The sequence below is a fragment of the Lactuca virosa genome, chromosome 3 (genome assembly GCF_052849685.1).
Source record: "Lactuca virosa cultivar CGN04683 chromosome 3, Lactuca_virosa_CGN04683_v6, whole genome shotgun sequence".
NCBI lineage: Eukaryota > Viridiplantae > Streptophyta > Magnoliopsida > Asterales > Asteraceae > Lactuca > Lactuca virosa.
The window spans coordinates 419669502-419691504 of record NC_136428.1 but is presented as its reverse complement, the minus strand read 5'-3'; the positions used below and the strand labels follow the sequence as shown (position 1 = coordinate 419691504).

At 33.6% G+C, this 22003-nt stretch overlaps 1 protein-coding gene across 1 annotated transcript; it reads right to left on the bottom strand.

The window, feature by feature from the left end:
- Window positions 1–6196: 6196 nt before the first annotated feature.
- Window positions 6197–12410, bottom strand: LOC145167814 (shaggy-related protein kinase epsilon-like). The gene is made up of 13 exons (XM_079087064.1): window positions 12094–12410; window positions 11432–11677; window positions 11252–11344; window positions 10751–10810; window positions 10376–10648; window positions 10225–10299; window positions 9666–9722; window positions 9425–9565; window positions 8362–8412; window positions 8169–8264; window positions 7479–7562; window positions 7236–7338; window positions 6197–6485 (listed from the first exon to the last, which is right to left on the bottom strand). Exons 1-13 carry the CDS (start codon window positions 12151–12153, stop codon window positions 6418–6420), a joined length of 1407 nt encoding a protein of 468 aa, XP_078943190.1. The 5' UTR covers window positions 12154–12410; the 3' UTR covers window positions 6197–6417.
- Window positions 12411–22003: the final 9593 nt, after the last annotated feature.

Here is a 22003-nt window from a genome sequence, read left to right as displayed (position 1 = left end):
AATTTTAATAATTCATTATTTTTTTAACTTTTTTATAAATTCAAAGTTCTTAAATATTTAAACATTTATATTTAATTTTTTTTTAATTAACTTATCTAATACATGGGTCTTACACCTAGTTATTTATAAAATATGTGGGATGTCAACCGGACCAAACGGGAGCGAAAACAGTTGTCCATGCCCCCGCCTCCAAAATCAGTTATTGTCCTCGCTCCCGAATCCTCCGTTTACATAGCCCCTGATCCCGTTCCCCCGTTTTATAGGTTTAAAATTTACTTTTTTGCTAAAAAAATTGTTATATTTTTTGCTAAAATCTATTTTTCATAACTTTAAAAGCTTAAAAACTAGTTTTTTTAACAACTAAAAATATTAAAAATCCAACATTATAAAACGACAAATCCAACAAACTTACAAATATAAAATGCGACAAATTCAACATTACAAAAAAAAAAGTATGACATGTCCAAAAATATATCACCAATTTACTATTGTATCGTCGTACGATGTGAAGTGGAAGAAAATCACACACACACATAAAACGAGGCCCCGTGGGAGTACGAGATGGAAATACTCACTCATTTATAATGGTTACATTACTTAATTTCCCATTGATTTTTAAGTTTAAATGTTGTATTTATATAACAGAAAATGACTATAAGGGGACACAAAGTTTCAGATATTTTTCAATAAATATCATTATATTTTTTTTCTTGACTGTTATATTGTCTAATTTTTAAAATTATTCAAAAAACACAATTGTCACATATCATAATAGGTTAAGCCTGTTCTTTTATAAAAAATAAAAATAAAAATATTGACCCAGATATTACATTGCATGAGGGTTGTCTTAAGAAGGTAAAAAAGTTTCATTTTTATTCAAAAAAAAATACCACTAAATTTGACTTGAAGAGTTTTTAATAACTTTGACATCTCTCTTTATGTCTTTCTCTATCTGTCACACCATCACTATATAACATTGTATTTTTAAAGCAGTTCTCTTATTAACATATTGAAACTCATGCACTTTGATTTTTTGGATAAAATGACAAATATTAAATATACTTGGCTTAATTTTGTAAACTTTGTTTTGTTGAAGATTCATGGGTCGTTTGATAGTTGCTGACTGAGAAAGTGCTGATTGGAAAAGGTCTGTCTGAGTAATAAATTCTGACTGAGTAAGAAACCATGTTGTTTGATTGTACATCTGACTGAATGTGTTGACTGATGCAAAATGACCATTTTATCCTCGTGCTCTTTATAGTAGTAGTAGTAGTAATAATAATAATAATAATAATAATAATAATAATAATAATAATAATATTAATATTAATATTAATATTAATATTAATAATAATAATAATAATAATAATAATAATAATAATAATATAAATAATATTAATAATAATGAATACAAAAACTTCCAGCATAATAGATATTAAATATACTATTTTAAAGGTTAAAACACAAAAAACCCTCTAGTTTGGTGGTAAACGCTATTGTTTGTATAGGGGAGACCCGAGTTCAAATCCTGTAACCTCCCATTTCACTTGTTGAGATTCGAATTTTTATCCAATGGCAAGGGTATTATTGGAAAGTCTTGCTTTCTTTCTTTTCTCGGTCAGACATTTCTTACCGAGTCAGATGGCCAAAGTTGGATTATCAAACAGATTTTGTTGACCGAGTCAGCCAAAAACGTCTGACTTGACTCGGTCAGACGTGTATCAAACGGGGCCTCAATCTTTCCCACATAACATGCATGAAACACGAACATATATGAACGGAAAATAATACATATACTTAAAAAGTATGGAAAAGAAAATGTATTCTTAAAACATATTTTTAGACTTCAAAATGTATATACATAACATAAAGTTAAACTACAAACATATACTCACGGAAAACATATTCTTAAACTTTAAAAACAAAAACTTGAAATACTAACATTTGCTCATATATAATTTAGCTTCTCAAGGAGTACTATTTTGTTATCCATCCTTACATCAATAACCTGTACACTTCTCTACCCATTGAGTCACTAGGGTAGAGTTGTGCACACACCTTTTGGTGAAGTAAGGAAAAATGAAGGTGTTCGGTCATTCTTCTTTTCTATTTAATCAATGAAGTTATATCTTCCCATTTGTTCAAAACATATTTCCATCTTTGTTTATCCCTTCCAAAATCTTACTTTATTTCGAGAACAAACTGGTATTTCTAGAGAATGATGAAGACGACATTCTCTTGTATGCGGAGTGTTTGTTTTCAATCTAATTTTTATACGGTGGTTTGTGTTTGTGAATACTCTTACTAATCTTGGTTGTTTATAAAGCAATTGAAAGATCAATGTCTTATTATTGCCTAAGATATAGAAAAGATGTTTGTATGAATACTCAAATAAACTTTTAGGCGGGGCTTTTCAAATTACTAAGGTTTAAGGTTTAAATGCACCGAAGAAAAGAGGATTAGGAGGCTTATCTTGCTTTAAGACCATCCGATATGGGTGTAACGAAGCCCATCGTGGTTGAGTTGGACCACGACCACGGCCGTGCACACCATCCTGGTCGGTCGTGGTCGATCGTGGTCGTGCTCTTCTGTGTTCCAGACGACGTATTCAAACAACCAATCAAAATATTTTCCTTTCTTCTGACCGTTCAACGGTCATATTGTTAAGTTTTTTTTAAAACTCAATACCTATATAAAATCTAATCACATTTCATCACATTTTACTCTCATTCTATAAACCAAAAAACACATGGAGGATTTGGAATTGTTAAAAAAATTTGACTCGGATGATGACGGGGAATTCATCTCGACCTTCTTGTTGGTGGCTTTAGTGTCACCATGTCATTTAATGTAACTGGAAATAACATGTGAGCCAAGGAGCTCCATAATTTGTACTCTAATATATGTATGGGGTTGTGCAGAGTGCACACATGTATAAGATCGAATTAGAAACTGGTTCCACGACAAGTCGGGGTCCAGGGGCAGCGCCCCTGGGTCCGGGGTTTCCAAAGGGGTGGCGCCCCTTTGCCGGGGTCTAGGGGCAGTGCCCTTAGTGGGGTCTAAGGGGCAGAGCCCCTGGCTAGGGTCACGCTGGTATCCATAGTGGAAAATTCAGATTCTTGAGGGTGATTATGGTAAAACTAACGAAACTCGTTAGTTTTGGTAACCCTAAATCCTCATTAAAATCCGGATTACCCCTGACTTGCTTCCAAAGCAACTCATGACGGCCCAACCCTAATGAAACCCTAATCTCGTTTATTATATAAACGGCTCTTCCTTTTCGGAAGAGACACACGAAAATTAGCTCTCGTTTTCTTCAAACTCTCACAGAATCTTTATAGCAATTTGGCTTACGATTTCTGTGCCTAGAAATGTAAGTGTCCACTTTGGATTATCCTAGGCTGAATTTCTTGCAATCCAGGCATATGGTAGAAATATCAGTTCGAAAAGTGTTCTCACGATCCAAGTTGGTATCCAGATCTCCACTACAAATCCTACTTTATCTTACACTTCTTCAATGTTGTGCAACACATTCACGATGAAGAAATTTCGAATGTTGCTCGTACAAGGGTGGTCGGCAATCATGATCATCAAGCCGCACACAACTTATTGGTCCGTGATTACTTCGCCGATAATTGTCTTTATAATGATGATGCATTCGAACGCTGTTTTCGTCTAAATAAGGCGATATTTTTACGTATTAGTAATGGTTTAAAATCCCGTTATCATTTTTTTCAAACAAAAACCCGACGCTAGAGGAAGAATGGGTATTAGTAGTATACAAAAGTGTGCGGCTGCGCTTAGGTATTTGGGATACGGTATAGCATTTGATGCATCTGACGAATACTTCAAAATATCCGAGAGGGCCGCAATTGATTATATTGGTTTTGCACATGTGTGTATGAGGTTTTTCATCAAGAATATTTGCGTAAACCAACTCCACGTGATATTGAGAGATTATATTCGGCTCATGAAGAGAGGCATGGATTTCCGGGTATGCTTGGCAGTCTAGATTGTACGCATGTGGCTTGGGAAAATGTTCAAATGCATGGCGTGGTCAATTCACTCGAGGAGATATAGGTGAACCAAGTATAATCCTAGAAGCTGTCGCATCTCAAGATTTATGGATATGACATTCTTTTTTTGGAGTCGCGAGGTCTAACAACAACATTGACGTCCTTGGCCAGTCTCCACCTTTTAACGATCTTTGGACCAGCAAAACACCTAATATGATGTTCACGGTGAACGAACATTCGTACAAATACGATTACTACCTTTGTGATGGGATATACCCGGATTATTCTACACTTATGAAGACATATACGGTTCCTCGAAGTGAAAAGGCGAAGTTGTTCACAAAGAGACAGGAATCAGCGAAGAAGGATATCGAGATGGCATTTGGAGTCCTCAAGTAGACGTGACATGTAGTGAAATAAGCTACACGACTTTGTGATAAGGATAGAACTAAACGAATGGTCCTAGCATGTATTATAATGCATAATATGATCATTGAAGATCAAGATCGAGCGATTTGCATGTATGATCCGGACGACGTCGTCATCCTGCTTGAAGAGTTCGTACCCGGAACGAATGAATTTTTATCACGAGTTGTTGAAATTCATTACAGCGAAACGTGTTCGAATCTTCGAGAAGATGTCGCGGATCATTTGTACCAACTCAACATGAATGAAGATTAGTTTTTTTTACTTATGTTTGTTTTTTTTTTTTTAATTTAGGTTATTTAAGTTAATGTAATGTTTTTTTATTCTAGGTTAATGAAGTAATGTAGTTTGAAGTTGTATTTTTATTTTTAATGTTTTTTCTATTTTTTTATTTTAATTAATGTAATTTGGTATTTTAAATTAATGAAAATTAGTATTTTTTTAAAAAACAATTATATGATTTTTATGTATTTTTTATTTAAATTTAATTAAAAAATGAGGTGGAATGATGTGTTTAGTGGTAGGTATCTCATGATTAGTGGTAGGAAGTGTGGTGATGATGTGACGTCCACTACTATAGTGGTTAGTGATGGGTATAACAGATAGCGTAAATGCATGTAAGAGAAATCGGTGTCATTTCATTTAAGGCTTCTACTTTAAATACATGCAAGAAAACGTGTTTTTGGAGGCTTTTAAGTTTACAAGGGTTAGGTGAGCTCTCCTAGTTTAAATGTATGGAAGAACTTTAAATTTTATGTTACTTTAGTGGTTTATTATTTATAAGACAGGGAAAAAGACTTTGTAGACAGGGAAAATGACCTACTTTAAAATGACTTACACATATCAAGTTTTATGTTATTTTAGTGGTTTACCGTACAAACTCATTTTCAATGACTATAAAGTTAGAACATTGTGTGTGGTTAAAAGTCGAAACGGTATATTGGTTTTCAAAGTTGAAACATTTTGTTGATTTAAAGTTAAAAAAGCTACATTGATTTTCAAAGTTGAAGTGTTGCGTCGATTTAAAGGTGAAATGTTGTGTTTGTTTAAAAAGTTAAAATTTGTTGTGTAGAAGTTGAAGCGTTGTGTTGAATTAAGTTGAAATGTTATTTTATAGTTGAAATATTGTGTTAAAGTTGAAACGAAGTGTTGATTTCTAAAATTGTAATGTTGCATGAAGTTCTAAAGTTGAAGAAGTATATGAGCTTTAAGGTTGAAAAGTTGAATCACACAATGCAGTTTATGTTGCAAAATAAAGTTGCAACGATGTTTTGGACACATTGTCATTGTTGTATATTAAGTTAAAACATTGAGACGCATAAGATTGTAGACGTTGGGTCATTAATACAGGGTATGTGTGAATAGAGGTCATATGTTGAAAAATATCGACATTTTAGAAGATTTTTGTTTCCTAAAGCTGAAGCTTGGGGGCTAGCTACCTTTAGAAATTAGATATAATGCATGTGTCGCACAAGTGAGATGCACTCTATTATCCATTTATGTATCGTTTGATGAAATGATGATGTCATGTACATGAGATGAAACAAGATCCTAAGAATGCATTAATTATATATTGCGATCTTCCCATCCATATTTGACTACACGTACTAAGCTTAAGCTATCTTGTTGCAAGTTGAGAGGACCAAGTTCGTGCAAAATTCATGGTTATCCATGGAACAACTCAGAATGCTACTTGTTTTTTTTTTTTTTTTGCCATTAACAACAAAGTAAACATATATTAAAAAAATGAAATGTGACAAAAAGACTCATTTCATAGGCAAAAAAGATTGAAAAAAAAACCCGAGCAAAAGAGTATACATTAAAAGTGTATAAGCCCAAACGGAAAACTTAGCTACATTGTATTAAAAAACCATACCTATACGTATAATAACTACCAAATACATTAACATATTTCAGTAACCAACCAAGCAACCCTCCATTTTTGTAATGAGTCCTTGCATTTTGAAAACTTTCTTCATTTTTCCACGTGTTTGGTTTTGGGTACAAGGCGTTGAAGCAATTCCGGAGATGCATGAGCAAGCTCTGTAAAAGCTTGAGAGTGTTAGTAACTTTCTTCAAGGAAAACAAAAGACTACTAAATACAAGAAATAGCAACATACTTTTGTTTATTATATAACATTATAGTTTTTAGAGTTTAGGTCACTTAACTTTTGGCTTTGTGCTCATTTGGTCACTTCACTCTATTAGCCATTTATGTATCGTTTGATGGCTTTGTGCTCACTAAACTTTTAAAATAAAGTTATAAAAATGAGCACAATTTTAAAAGTTAGGTGACTAAATGAGCACAAAGCCAAACGTTTGGTTACCTTTTAAATTTTAAAACGAGTGAAGTGACCAAATGAGCACAAAGCCAAAAGTTAAGTGACCAAAAATGACTTAAACCCTGGTTTTCAAGGCATATTGCATGAAATAGCAATGTACTTTACATTTTTTCTTTTTACCGATATAGTCAATGTACTTTTATTTTTACCCATAATAGCAATATAATTACATTTTTACCCGTAATAGCAACATACTAGCATTGTATGTTGCTATTATAGGGAAAAAATAAAGTACTATTATCAGTAAAGAAATGTAAGTAGATTGCTATTATGGAAATGAAATAAAGTACATTGCCTACAAAGAAAAGAAAAAGGGATGCTATAGCATATAGTAGACAAATAAATGAAAGTAGGTTGCTATTTCTTGCATTTGGCCTTTAATATAACAATATAGAGATAGAGATGACGATGACGATGACAATGACGATGACGATGTATGTATCTTTTGTACCTTGTGGTGTAAAATTGAATAGTGGAGGAAGGGGTTTGCCATTTGGTAAGGTTGTGCTTTGCTCTCTCAAATCATCAAAAAACGGGTGGGCACATGCCTCCAACTGAAAAAAAAAAAAAAAAAATCATCAATATCCCTATAATTTAATCCGTTTTATAAAACATCTAAAATGAAGAAAAATAAAGCTCAAAGGATTTGTTGCTTGTTATTTAAAGAAATAGGAAAATAATAATATTTACTTACAGCGCTACATCGAAGTTTTGGTGAGTATTGGAGTAGGCGTGAGACAAGGTCAACTGCTTCGGGTGGCATTCGCTTGTGAAATATCTGGAGAGAATAAAATGTTGTAATAGAAAGAAATATAAGAAATACACAAATAATTGAAAATCAAATGAACATATATATAATGCTGTAATGGAAAGAAATTATAGTAGGATATGCTATGACCCACAAATAAATGTTATTTAATCCTTTAGCTCTATACTATAAAAATCAAACGAAAATATAATGCTGTAATAATAGAAGGAAATGAAAGTAGGATGCTATATAATACACAATTTAGCCCTATACTATAATATCATATGAGAATACAATGTTGTAACAGAAAGAAATGAAATAGGATGCTATACTATTAAATCAAATAAAAATATAAAGTTGTAAAATGATAGTAGGATGCTATAACGTGAAAGTACATTGCTATTTCTTCTATTTATCACTATACTATTAGATAAAATGTCAAAGTAATCTCCCCAATTATAGCATTCTGTTAAGGATCTATAGCAATAATAATTTCATACCCTTTTCTAAATTCTAATTGGTATATTTTTAAGAAACAAAAAATATTGGTTAAAGTAATGGTGTTGTAATTTATAGCCATTTTTATTGCTTAAAATCAATCTATGCATATTATTATTTTTATATTAGAAAGAATACCTTATGCCATGGATGAGCTTTAATCTGTGGAAACTTGAATTCTGTGTAATGAGGATTCATACACTTGATCTCCTCTCTCGTTGGTGTTCCCAAAATCTAAATTAAAATATAAATGTTAAAAAAGAACATCATAATATAATTTTTATTTTTTACCACTTACAAAAATGAAAATACATAAAAGAGCAGAGCATACCTTGATAATCTCTACCAGCTGATCTACACCACTTTCACCAGGAAAAAGAGGCTGTAAATGTCCATAACTCATAAAGATCAGCAAAAGCTTTTTAAAAGATTGCAACTTTAAAAAATTCTAAGCCACAAGAGCACACACAGAAAAAAGGAACACAAAGTTAAAATGATTCTAAAAGTAATTACAAAAATGGTCGATATGATTTCTCATTTTTACTGTGTTTAGTTCCAGAATCAAAACTTTCTCAACTTTAGTCCTTATTTCAAGGTTTCACATGATCACATCAATTATGGTTACTGATTCCTAAAAATATGAACCAAAACATATATTGGAACCATAAAATAAGGAGCTAAAGAAAAAGGTTTTGATTATGGACTAAACACCGTAAAAGTTAGAAAACGCAAGGACCAGTTTTGTAATTTACTCTACAACTAATTTACATACGAAACCAAAATAAAACTAAAGAGCGATATACAAAATGGTCCCTCTGCTTTCTGATTTTTTACCATATTTTGTCCAAAATCAAAACTTTTTTCAATTTTGGTCCTTAATTCAAAGCTTCACGCCGATTTTGGACCATAGAACCTCAAAATCGATATGAAACCTTGAAACAGGAACCAAATTTTAAAAAGATTTCAATTGTGGACTAAACACCAAACATAGTAAATGTTAGAAAGCAAAGTGTCCATTTTGTAATTTAATTTAAAACTAAGTTACATATAAAAACAGAATAAAACAAAGAACAAACACAAAATGGTCCCCATGCTTTCTAGTTTTTACCGTGTTTAGTTCAAAACCAAAATGGTTTTCAAATTTGATCCTTATTTCATGGCTTCACATCGCTTTTGGTCCCTGTAACCTTGAAATAAGGACCAAAAAATCAACATAAAACCTTGAAATGAGAGCCAAAAGCCCAAACCCAGAATGACCCAGGGACCAAAATCGACAAGACCTTGAAATAAGGACCAAAACCGAAAAAGGTTCCAATTCTGGACTAAACATTGTAAAAATTAGATAGCACAGGGACCATTTGTGTAATTTAATCTAAAACAACTAAATTACATACATGCCCTAGTAGTAACTCGGCCAAAACACAACCAACAGACCACATGTCAATTGCATTTGTGTATTCTGTTGCTCCAAAGATTAATTCAGGAGCCCGATAGTATCTTGAACAGATATAAGAAATATTTGGTTCACCAGGCACCTGCAATTAAAGTAAAATAAATAAAAACTCAAAATTTGACTTTGTGTTAGTTAATTGAACCTTCTAATTAGGAAAAAGATAGGGATTTAAGTGTCATTACCAACATCTTTGCACTCCCGAAATCACATAACTTAAGTTGATGAGTATGTGGATTCACCTGCAAATCAAGATTTCAAATTATTGTATCGATTTCAGAAATAGCTATAAAATCAATGCCTCCGATTTTTAGAGCATCCACAATAGGAAAGCTTTTGTGCCACGTCAGCACCAACTAAACAAGCCAAAAACCTCAAGATATCTTCACTATAGTAAAGCATTTTCACTTAGCTTATTTATGGGTCCTGATTTTTTTTTAATAAAAGTCAACAATCATTATAATTGAAATTAAATTTGTCCGCTAAATAGTATATTTAAATTTAGATCTACTTATTTTTTATATAAATAAAGATATTAGAAATTAAATTAGAATAAATAAATAGTATGTGTACAATTTTTTACGACAAAACAACAAATAAAATTAACAAAATAGGTCTTATAAGTTTTATATGTAACAAAGAATTCTAACTTTTTTTATGCAAAAGACGTAAATGTCCTTATCCTCATAACTAAAAATAGCTCATGTAATAAATGAATATGCCAAATATGTTAGAAGATCTTACCAATAGATTTTGCGGCTTAATATCACGATGACATACACCAATCACACAGTGTATATAATTAAGTGCCCGACAAATCTGAATCAAGAAAAATGTCAAATCAGATAATTAATTAAAGCCCAAATGCCAAATCAAGAATATGTAAGAATCTTACTTGATACGTGTACAATTGTACGTATATAAGAGGTATCTGATGTGTCATCCTGCTGTAATGTCTTGACACACGATACACTGTTTCAGGGACATATTCCAAAACTACATTGAGGTACACTTCGTTCTTTTCGGTTGTTGAATAAAAACAATTTTTCAAAGGAACAACATTTGGATGATCAAGTAATCGCATAATTTGAAGTTCTCTGTTTTTGTATCTTTTATCCTGCAGCACCTTCTTTATAGCAACAGACTCTCCGGTTTCAAGGCATTTGGCCTGAAATAGAAAGAAAGGTTTACTAAATTGTTAGCATTTATCTTTGGATTTAAAGATTCATGCTTTCTGTTTTGATAAAAAATTGAGTTCATATCAAAATACCTCAAAAACAACTCCAAAGGAACCAGTGCCAACCACACGCTCAGCCATGTAAGACAAAGTCTACACCAAAAAAGATTCAATAATAAGTGTTGCTGTTACACATAAGGTCTCAAATAGGAAGATTCTTATATTGTTTACCCATAATAGTAACATATTTACTATATATAACCAGAAGCTTGGAAAATGCATAGAAGTTGTATGTTACATATTGCTATTATTGGTAATATAAACGCAGGTACGTGTTGTACGTATGTTGCTATTATGTGTAAAAAATATAAGTATTTTGCAATTATGGGTAAATTTTTAAGTACATTTAACAAGTTTCAAGTTACATATTGTTATATTCAGTATAAAATACGTTGGTATTATAGTTAACAAATACGGTATTTTGCCCATACTGGTAAGAAATTGCTATTTCCTGCACTTTGGCCTTTCAAACTGACATGTTTTGGCATTGTATAAGAATTAAAAAAGTAAGGTAGTTAACTAAAGAATTATCACCTGTTTTGGTTGTCCATTTCGACCACCAACAGTAGTCACTATTACTTGACCCTTTTCAGTTCCATTTCCATTGACAACAGTAGCTTCAATTTCCTGCTTTACAAGTAACCATCATAAGCATTAGCATATTACTAGTTTGATTAACTACAAGTAACATATGAATTCAATTTTGGATTTTACCTTGTCTTCGGATTTATCTTCCTTGATTTTCATTTCGTGCATTTCTTTTGGAAGCTCGTCATAGTCAGATTTTTCAGGTTTTGGAACAGAAGATGTGTTGGATGTACTTGCAGCCATATCTGTAGATGTAGCATCCATTGGTTGCTCTACACCCTCTGTACTCTTTTCTACTGATTGTGGTTCATCAATAACATCTGATTCTACTTCTTGCTCAACTTTTACCCTTTTAATGCTAGAATCACCTCCCTGCAAAAGCATCAAGTTCAAAATCAGATGCATAGTTGCAAACTCGGATACTATAAGCAATAAAAATATTTTATGTCGATTTTCTAAAAGCAATGACAAGTTTTCCGTTGAACAGTAGACTTTACAGGGAAAAAAAAAACAACTGCATTTCGATGATTCCTAAGCGCATGAATTTTTGATCTCTCGTCATGAATAAAAGCAACACAGCAAATAGTAATAGAGATCACACAGCATTTCAAACAAATCGAAGTAAATCCATTCCAATACCATGAAAATTCAAGTATTATCATATAAATGTCAATAAACCTCATGAAGAAACAAGTACTCCTCGTTCATTAGCTGAAAAATAAATCAACACTTCTCGTATGTTTCCTAAATCATCAACTATCTATCAAATATAACCGATAGAAACTCACAGGATCTGAAACGGACGAGCGACCAGAAGCTATACTCTTCAGACGACGCATCACATTCATTATGTTTCGTAAATCATAACCCTAATTCCCTACTCCACGCTTTCTCTCTCTAGAAATCACTTCCTCTAAAATCTCCCAGACTTCAACCACTCTTTCACCGCCACCGCCGTGGAGGAGGAATTCGCGACACCACACGCAACCCTCCCCCACCTTCTTCTTCAAGTTTCTCTCTCTAAATCTCTCTGTTTCTCCCTCTCTCTCTCTCTCCCTCTAGACGCAATCTCTCTCCCTCTGGTCAAAGGTGTAAACCTGAAAAAGCCAATCATTCATTCCTTACCTCATTCTGTACACTAGTCAAACTTTCATTCTCCGCTGTCCGATTTCACGATGATCGTTTGATCCAACGGATGTGAGTTCAGGTAACATTGGATGCTAGTGAATGACTTTTGAATTTGTTGTGCCGAAAATGCCCTTCTTACAGGAATATTCTTTTGGGTACCCACAGCCTTTCTTTCTTTTGTTTCGTTTCTTACCCTCTACTTTCTTGTTTTTATAACTTTGCCACAAACATACTTAGGTGATAGAGCTGGCAATGAGTCGACATGGGTTGGATTCGAGTTCAACCTATTTATTAATTGGGTTGAAGATTTCAACCTAACCCAACATTTTTATTTAAATGGATAAATATTTTCAACCCAACCCAACATTTCAAATAAATGGGTTGTCACCGGGTTGACCCATTTATGTAATTCTCAACCCAATCTATTAAATAAATATGTTAAATTTGAGTTAATTCATTTAAAATAAAAAATTAAATAAATTAACTAAAGATTATATCACTTAAATTAGTTCAAAACTTAAATAAACTTTCAAAATATAATAAAAGGGCAGAATCCCAATTCACAAATACAAAAAAATTGTTCAAATAACATTAAAGATATGTAATTTCAAAAAGATTTTGAAGAGTGATTAGTGTTGTCGGCGTAAAGAAAAAAGATAGGAATTAGTATTGCATTTTTTAAAACATAAATAATAATACAACATTGTAATTTATAAATTAGTACTTAGATTAATACATTATAATATTTAAATAATTATTAAATCAAATATAAATTAAAGTTAAATGGGTTGGTGGGCTGAAAACGGGTTGACAACCTATTTAAGTAAATGGGTTAGGCGAGTTATCCCTTTTATCCTAAATCGGTTGAAAACGTCAACCCAACATACTAATTTTGGGTTGGTGAGTTAGGTCGATTTGTGTCAACTCTAATAGGTGTTTTTTATTTTTTCTGAGGCAAAATGTCTGCAGTCTGCGGACCATATCTGCAAACCCCTACAGTAAAAAAGGTGGATCAAACGTTTACATTCTGAAAATAATAAGATTGTTTGTTTTTTAATATTTGTAGTGTGTTAGAATAAACTAAAATCTAATTAAATTGATTTTTAAAAAACAAAAACTTAAAAAGAGTTTTTTAATAACTTTATGACTTTATTATAGATAATTAACAAATATAGATTAACTTTTATGCATTATTGTATAAAAAGTGAAAATAAAATGGTAAAAATTATTGTATATATTTGATAAAAACCAACAAACTTTGGTCGTAAAGTTATACCTAAACATTGCAATTAGGGATAAAAGAATTTAACACATAACATTAATGGAAATAAACTTTGATTTTAAATGAAAATTTTCAAAGTTTTCATTTTATTTTTTCAATTAAATCAATTAAAAACTAACCATAAATATTTTTTCCAAAAAATGAATGCATTAAATAATGTTTTATAAAATTTGACATAAAAAATATAAAACAATATTAGGATTTTTTTTTCATATCTATATAAACAGCTCTACTAACTATTATTGTAATTACATATTTATTTATAAATTTGTCACAAAGGACATGATTGTGTTGTCGAACCTTTTTTTCTTTAAGTATTGTAACTTTTTTTTCTAGATTATTTATCATAAATAAAGTTGGAATAAATATAAGTTTAAAAGAAAACAAAAAACAAAAATATATGTGTTTTTTAGACTAGAAGATGTATGAAAATGTTTGAAAACTGTGGTTCACATATGCGCCAAGAAAAGGACGCACAAACCTTTTTAGGTCTTCAGTCTTCAAAAAAACAAACAGCCCGCAAAACATAATGTTTGTGCGTGGTATACACGACGCAGACAGAAGAGGCAAAAAAGATATGCAGACAAAAAACAAACAACACTTTAACAACCATAACTTTTGACTTTATTACCAACTAGGGAAGGTCCCCGCCTTGCGGGGGTTAGAAAGTATTCGATTGTAGAACATGTCATTGATTAAGTATTTATAAAAAGGATTGTGGGGGCATTTTCAAGATTCAAGAATCATGGATATTAAAAGTAACATTTATAGAACATCAATGAATTTGGCTAAATATTAGAGCTCTAATGAAATCTTATACTAACAAATGGTGTATCGTTATTGTAAACATCAAAGGTACATATACAAAGTGACAAATGAAGTTTAAATTTATACACAAAAACAAATAAATTTGGTTCTCTTTTAGTTGGGCAATTAGCCCATCTTTGTTGACAATTACCTTATCCTCATCAGCATCATGTCCAGGGTTTTTATCCTCTTTGACTACCATTAAGAAAGGCTTTAGGTGTTGGTCCTCTATCTGCAATTATGAAAATGGCAAAATGACCTATATACCCTCTTAACCTAATGAACTATATATGGTTTAGTTCAAGTCACGGAAAAGCAACATACTTTCATTTCTTTGTGTATTACAGCATGCTAACTTCAACTGTTTTTATTACAACATTGTACTTTCGATTTTTATTTACCAGAGGGTTGTAGTTGACAATTAGGTTAAAAATAAAAGATTGCATAACAATCAAACAGATGTTAAGACTAAAGGATTTAAAAAAAAAAAAGATAAAGTGACCATCAGACAATGGTTCACCAGACATGTTAAATAGCATAATTTTTGGCAAGTTTTTAAGTTATGAAATTGTAATTAACAAAAAATAAGCATTGCCTTGTAAAAATATGCTATGGAGCGCTTACAACATAGTGTTAAGGGGTTGCGGCAGCTTCAACCACAACAACTCAAAACGTCTTCCAATTGACAATCTGAGAAATAAAAACCTTTAAACTTAAAACAATATAAAATTCCTTTGATTTTAACAAAGAGGATTATTTTACTTTCTTCTAGCGCTTTTATTGTTCTTGTATCCAAACCAAAATCATGTTATAGTGATACATGAGCTTATATAAAATTTAAAAATGTCAAGCAAAATCTAAATATAAATTAATGAACGTACTAAAAAGAACTTGCATCAAATGTAGCTTCAGGAAAAAATGGTCTTATTTGCTGATGAATCTATGAACAGTGTCTGCTCATCTTCCTTTTGTAACTCAGTCAACCGACTTAGTGAAGGTGTAGTTGTAAATAGCGGTGATGAAGAAGAAAATCAGATTTAACATTCAAGTTAAAATCAATCTGAGAAAGATTTCATCTTGTAGGTCATGAAAAAAATGAGAACAGAGCAACATGATAGGAAAAAGCAAGATATTCGAATATCAACACTTCAAATTTGGGATTTACATACACAAAACATCTCTTGATAATGGAGGTTCTTCTAATTATAGACGAATAGGGTTCTTAAGTTCTTCTTCAAGCCTGTAGTTGGGAAAATACACACAAACACACACAGTGTCAATAGTGAAAAGCATATGGTGTGTAAAACAAATCATCAATTCTGCAAATATACAATGAGTATGAAAAACGCAAACCTTTTTGTCAATTTGTTTAGATTCATCGTTAGTGGCCTTGGAATCTGATCTTTCAATAATCAATTAGCCTCTTAACACTCCACACTTCTCAAACCTTCATCTCCTTCCATCTTTTTTATCACCGAAAAAAAACCACATCACATTTTAATGATATCACAGATGAGAGAGAGTAGATTTGTAATCAAAATGAGAGTGTTGGTCAAGAAACAAACGACTACTAAAAAAATGAAAGCACTAATTTTGAGAAAACGGTAATCGAGGGAACGGGGACTTTTTCTGGGTGTATAGCTTACAGAATCGAACGGGAATCTTGATTCTTTTGAAGAATCAAACCAATGTTACAGAATCAGAGCAGAGAGGGAGAAAAAAAGAAGAATAAGAAGAAAATCACCTGAAGACCACAACGCCTCCAGCCAGCGCCACCGACAACCAACGTCGTCGAACGACCAAGAGTAGTCCCTCTCGAACTAAAGTGGAGAAATCGATGGTGGTCTGTTGAAGCTGACAATCGATAAGCATCAGTGAGCAATGGAGTTGGAGGGTGACGATTGTTTCTGATTGAAGGTGAAGCGGTGGAGATAAGTGAGGAAGAAACTGGATTTGTGTCTGGTGTTAGAGACGGAAGCGGGAAGCAAAATGAAGGCGGTGAAGGAAGTAGGTAAAGAATTGAGGCGGTGTAAATTTGTTGTCGATTTGTAATTGGATGCAGTGGGAGGTGGGAGGACAACATAACACGTAACAATCTTGTATATAACACGTATCAAAAGGAAAAGGGGAAATAATTAAAAAAAACCCACCAAACAAAAAAAAAGAAATTTCAGCCAATGACTGCAAAGTCCTGTTCACCAAGGAGTTCAAAATTAGTATATTATATAATTACATATTTGAGTAAATTACACGAATGGTCCTTTAACTTTACATTTTTTCCCTAAAATGGTCCTTACAAAACTTTTTTCCCTAAGATGGTCCTTATGGAGTAAACCTTGCACATAAATGGTCCTTACCGTGGATGTCCGTTAGATATATCTGTTAAGTTGAAAGAATTTTAGATAAGGACTATTTTTGTCATTTTGTGAAACTTGCTTAAAGACCATTTGTAAAATTTTACACATAGACCATTCGAAATATTACAATTTTAGTCTTTCACTGTTTTTGTTTTTACATTTCCGGCCCTCTTTTTTCACAACTTTGTTATTATATATTTTTTAAATATATAAATAATTTTTGTTGTCTAGATTTTATCTAAATATTTAAATTACAATACATAACTAAATATTTTCGTTTTCTATTTTTTATCTAAAAATATTTGAAGCGTAAAAACATCATTTTATTACTTTTTAATTTTTATGTGATGTAATTTTTAAGATTTATCTTTATTTATCTTATACAAATATATTTATTTTTATGAAAAAAACATGATGTGTTATTATAAAAGAATACGTTGTTATAGAAATAATAGTATGTTGCTATTTTATTTTAAAAATATAAGTATGTGGTTTTGAGTTAAAGATAAAAATATATTCTGGTTTTCATTTCATAATATAAGTACAAGTTTTGAATATACCCTCTTTGTGAGTGTTTTAGTGTGTGTTGGTGAGCTTTGAGGAAGAAGAGTTTTGAAGAAGGAGCTTTGATCAAGGGAAAGTTTGTAGATCTAGATTCTACTCACCATTTTCAGCTTCATTGAGGTATAAAGCTTGGAACTTGCTCATGGTATGCTTAGATCTAGTTTGTATGGAATATTGGTCACTTTTGGTCCCATGAATGAGATATAGTGGGAATTCTTCCACTCCAGAAGTTAGGATTTGCTTCTCTTTATGTTTTTGAGGTCCTTAGTCTATAAAGTTAGCATCTTGGTGGTTGTGGATCAACCATGCATGTGTTTATGTCCATTTGGTGAAAGTAGAATGCTAAATCTAGGGTTTGAGTTCATTTGAGTCGTGCAAAGGTTCCAAGTTAATGACTTTATGGATTAAGACGTTCCCCAAGTCTTGGATCTGAAGTTTGGACGTCTGGTTGTAAGCATTAAGTGTTTGTAAGGTTTGAAATATGTAGTGAGGTGTCGAAGTACGTTTAGGTCTGGGTTGTGTCGATGTCGAAGTCAAGTACTTCGAATGTATGTATTATGTAAGGCAGTTTTAGAGGTCGAAGCTTAAATGTCTAGTCCTTACGTATTTTTTGTATGCGTCTATATCACCCTATAAATAGGGTAAGTGTAGGAGTCAAGAGAAGCTTTTTAGCTTTTGAGCTTTTACTCTGTTGTGTTCTTGTGTACTTGTTCAGATGCAATCAACGAACCAAACATAATTTATTTACATCTGTGTTCTTAGCGTTTTTTGTTCTTGATTTCGTTCTTAATACTCGATTCAAACTCACTACATTTGGTATCAGAGCAGGATACATTCAGTCATTGATGGTTTTCTCGACTTTTTCAAAAGTTTTTGAATTACTCTTTCTGATTCAAAAGATTTCTGCACTTTTGATTAAGAAAACATGTTCTTATTGATTGATTTGTTTCGATTCTGCAATCGTTTGATAGATCGAGTGTTTTCTGAACAATTTATGATAGATTCATCCGCTAAATCTATTTTTCTGAATCTTATCGCCACTTTTGTCCAAATGGCGAATTTCAATATGAACACAATGTCTAGCTTTTATTATCTGCTTGGATCTTCTACTAAGATTCCAATTCTTATTCCAGAGTACTACGAGCAATGGGCAGATCACATGGAGGATTACCTCAATGGGATCGATGAGGATCTATGTAGATGTGTTACTCGTGGGAACTACCGTCCAAATATGTTTGATCAAGTCAAGAATGCAGATTCAACTTCTGGTATGGCATCTCAAAAGGACAAGTATGAAGCAAATGATAAGAAGTGTCTTCGTGAACTTCGTGGTGCTCTTCCACCAGTTGTTTACAATTTTGTTAGAGGTTGCAAGACTGCTAAAGATATTTGGGATACTTTGAAGGAAAAGTATCAAGGAAGTGAAAAGACGAAGAATGGCTCAGTGAAGCAGTGTTTACTGGAACTTGGAGAATTCAAGCAAAAGGAAAGTGAAACCATCAAACTCTACTACGATCACTTGAATGAGTTGATATTCAAGTGCAACCGTTATGGAGTTACACGCTCAACTCTTAAATACAATCTCACATTTCTGATGGGATTGCGAAAAGAGTGGAGGAATATCATCTTGATGATAAAAACTCAGCAAAGCTTCGATAGCTATTCATTGGGAGACATGTATAATGTGCTCAATGCTCATGAGAGCGAAATCAATGAGATTGCTGAAGAATGGAAGATGAGTCTGGGAGGTCTACTGGCCTTGATGTCGAAGGTGTCAGCAAAGGACTCTGAGATCGAGGTTGTTGAGCAAGTTGGTTCTGAAAATGAAGGATTCTTGATGAATTCGGAGGATGAGGCTGTGGCTTACTATTCCAACAATAAAGTGAAAAGGTTCTTTAAGAAGCCTTTCAATCCGAAATACAAAGGCGAAAATGAATTTAAGCGTAACACTTCATCTGGGAAAGGAACGCGAGTGGAGTCGAAGGAAGAGAATAAAGAAAACAAGAGTGTTGTTGAGAAGGCTGAGGAGAAGCTGAAGGGAGATTTAGGGTTCGACTGTAATTACTGTAATGGTACAAATCATCTTGCAGTAGATTGCATGCTATGAAAGAAAGATGAGTAGAAGGAGAGAGTTAAAGACGAGGCGTACTATGTCGAAAGGTTGGAAGAGGTGAGAGTGAAGACTAAAGGATTGTCACTGGTCGCGAAAGGAGGAGTTGAAGGGGATGGAACCTACCATATATGGTCATCTGGTTTCGACTATGATGAGATGAGAAACCCCACCCATGGTGCGCTGTATGCACGTTTCGAAGAGGGCAGTTCAGAAGAGGAAAACATAACTGGGAAATGTATCGTGTCAACAGGAGCAGACAAGTCTCCTATGACATCTAAGGTACGTTCTTTTCTTGAATCTTTTAACAGTCCTTCAAGTTCTTATCTTAATGTTTTATCTTATTTTGATGATACTCTCTCTTATGTTAATGACATGCTAATTTATGTTAGTAGCGAAGCTGAGCGATCAAAAACTTTGTTGATAGATACTTAAAAACACTTGGAGTCTAAGAAGAGTCGAATAGATAGTCTAGACCTACAACTACATAATATTACTCTAGATAGGGATTCGGTTAAGTCAGATAATATTTTGTTAATGAAATGTAACAACCCAATTTTTCAAAAGAAAATTTTCATTTTTAAATAGTCAAAACACTTTTCTATAAACCATGAAATCTCAATACAATTGTTTTCAAATTCATATCCACAAACTGTAAGCTAATGCTTAATGAGTCCCCCAGAGCATACCCCACACACAATCCTCATAACACATATCATATTAGCTAAAAAAGCTACATATATCACATAAGCCATGCATATTAACATATAAGGATGTCGTGGGCTCCTCCCAGGGTCTTATACGTTCATGCCATGGGCTCCTCCATGGTCTTTACCTAGGAATGCCATGGGCTCCCCCACATGGTCTTACATCCAACTGCCACAGGCTCTCCCCGGGGTCTTCCATGCAATAGCATAATAATCAACTAGCATATCATATATCATAGAAGTATCTATCATACTGCATAACTCATACATAAACATATAAGGATGTCGTGGACTCCCTCCAGGGTCTTACGCCAATGTGCCATGGGCTCCCCTACATGGTCTCATATCCAACTGCACGGGCTCCCCCCGGGGTCTTCCATGCAAATATCATATAAACACTAGCATACCACTTAGCATATAGGTAACTATCACACCACATATCTCTGCTACAGCTAGTGTACTACATATCATAAAATGGGTCGGCCTTGGTGTCGTAGACCCATTGGTATGGTGAGAAGACTCACCTCTCGGATGTTGAACTGACAAGCTAAGATCAAATATATCCCACCTGCTGCTCTGTAACACCTGGTTCCTGGTACGTATTTAAACTTATGTAATGTTCCAATTTACTCTGGGACTCGGCGAGTTGGAGGCCCAACTCGTCGAGTAGACTCGACTTTGATCAAGGGTTTAAGTGACCTACTCGACGAGTCGGGAGACCGACTCGACGAGTAGGAGCTGTCTGGACAAAACCCTAATATTTAGGGTTTGTACTCTATTTAAACAACTTAACTCGTCCCAAACCAGCCTCCATCGTCCCTCTCACTTCCAGAAAACCCTAACTCGAAACCCTAACCATTATTGAGTGTTCTTGAGCTTGTGGTGCCCTTTTTGTGTGTGTTTGAAGTTGGAGAAGAAGAAGGAAGCTTGGGAGTTCAAGTAGAAGCAAGGAGATCTAGAAGTTTTACTTCATTCTCAGCTCATTCAAGGTAAAAAGCTGGAACCTTGACCATTTATCTCTTAGATTTTGATTTGGGGCTATTTCTACCCTTTTTATGAGTATAGAGAAGAAAAAATCAGATTGTGTGGATATGCTTAGAGTTGCACTTCGGATCTGGGGCTATTGGGGGTCTTTATGGCATAAAGGTGCCAACTTTGTTGCCATAAACACCCCATGCATCTTGTAGACCTCCTTTTATGGCTTTTTGAGCCAAAGGCCTCATGCATGTACATCAAGCTTGAAGCTTTACATATAAAATGGACCCTAGGAGGCCAGATCTATGGTTTTGACGCGTTAAGACCCATTATAATCGACTGTATAGTCACTCGGGTGACTCGACGAGTCGGGACGCTTTTTCCCCCAAAACGTCTTCTGGAAAATGGTTTTGATTGAATGGAGGGAACACTCAACCTGCTAGGGGTTTTTCTTGGACCGGGAAATCATAGGACTCGGCGAGTGTATGAACAGACTCGGTGAGTCCAAGGCAATCTCCCAACTCATGAAGACGGACTCGACGAGTTGTTCATAGAACTCGGCGGGTCATAGACTGGACACATTCATATGATGAAGATGAACTCGATGAGTTCAAGGATGAACTCGGCGAGTCGGTTGAAGATGGTCCCGATGCTATGGTTGAAGGTGAACTCGTTGAGTTCTTACTAGACTCGACGAGTAGAGTCGGGGGTTGTATCATTTGAAAGAATAGGGACTCGACGAGTTGGTGGACCAACTCGGCGAGTCAA

Bases quoted from the DNA above. Each gene is read 5' to 3' on its own strand.
- LOC145167814 (XM_079087064.1), bottom strand. From the start codon at position 12,153: ATGAATGTGATGCGTCGTCTGAAGAGTATAGCTTCTGGTCGCTCGTCC. The intron at 11,678-12,093 runs GTGAGTTTCTAT...ATGCTTTTGCAG, and splicing joins GCTCGTCCGTTTCAGATCCT to GGAGGTGATTCTAGCATTAA. The intron at 9,723-10,224 runs GTAAGATCTTCT...CTTGATTTGCAG, and splicing joins TTAAGCCGCAAAATCTATTG to GTGAATCCACATACTCATCA.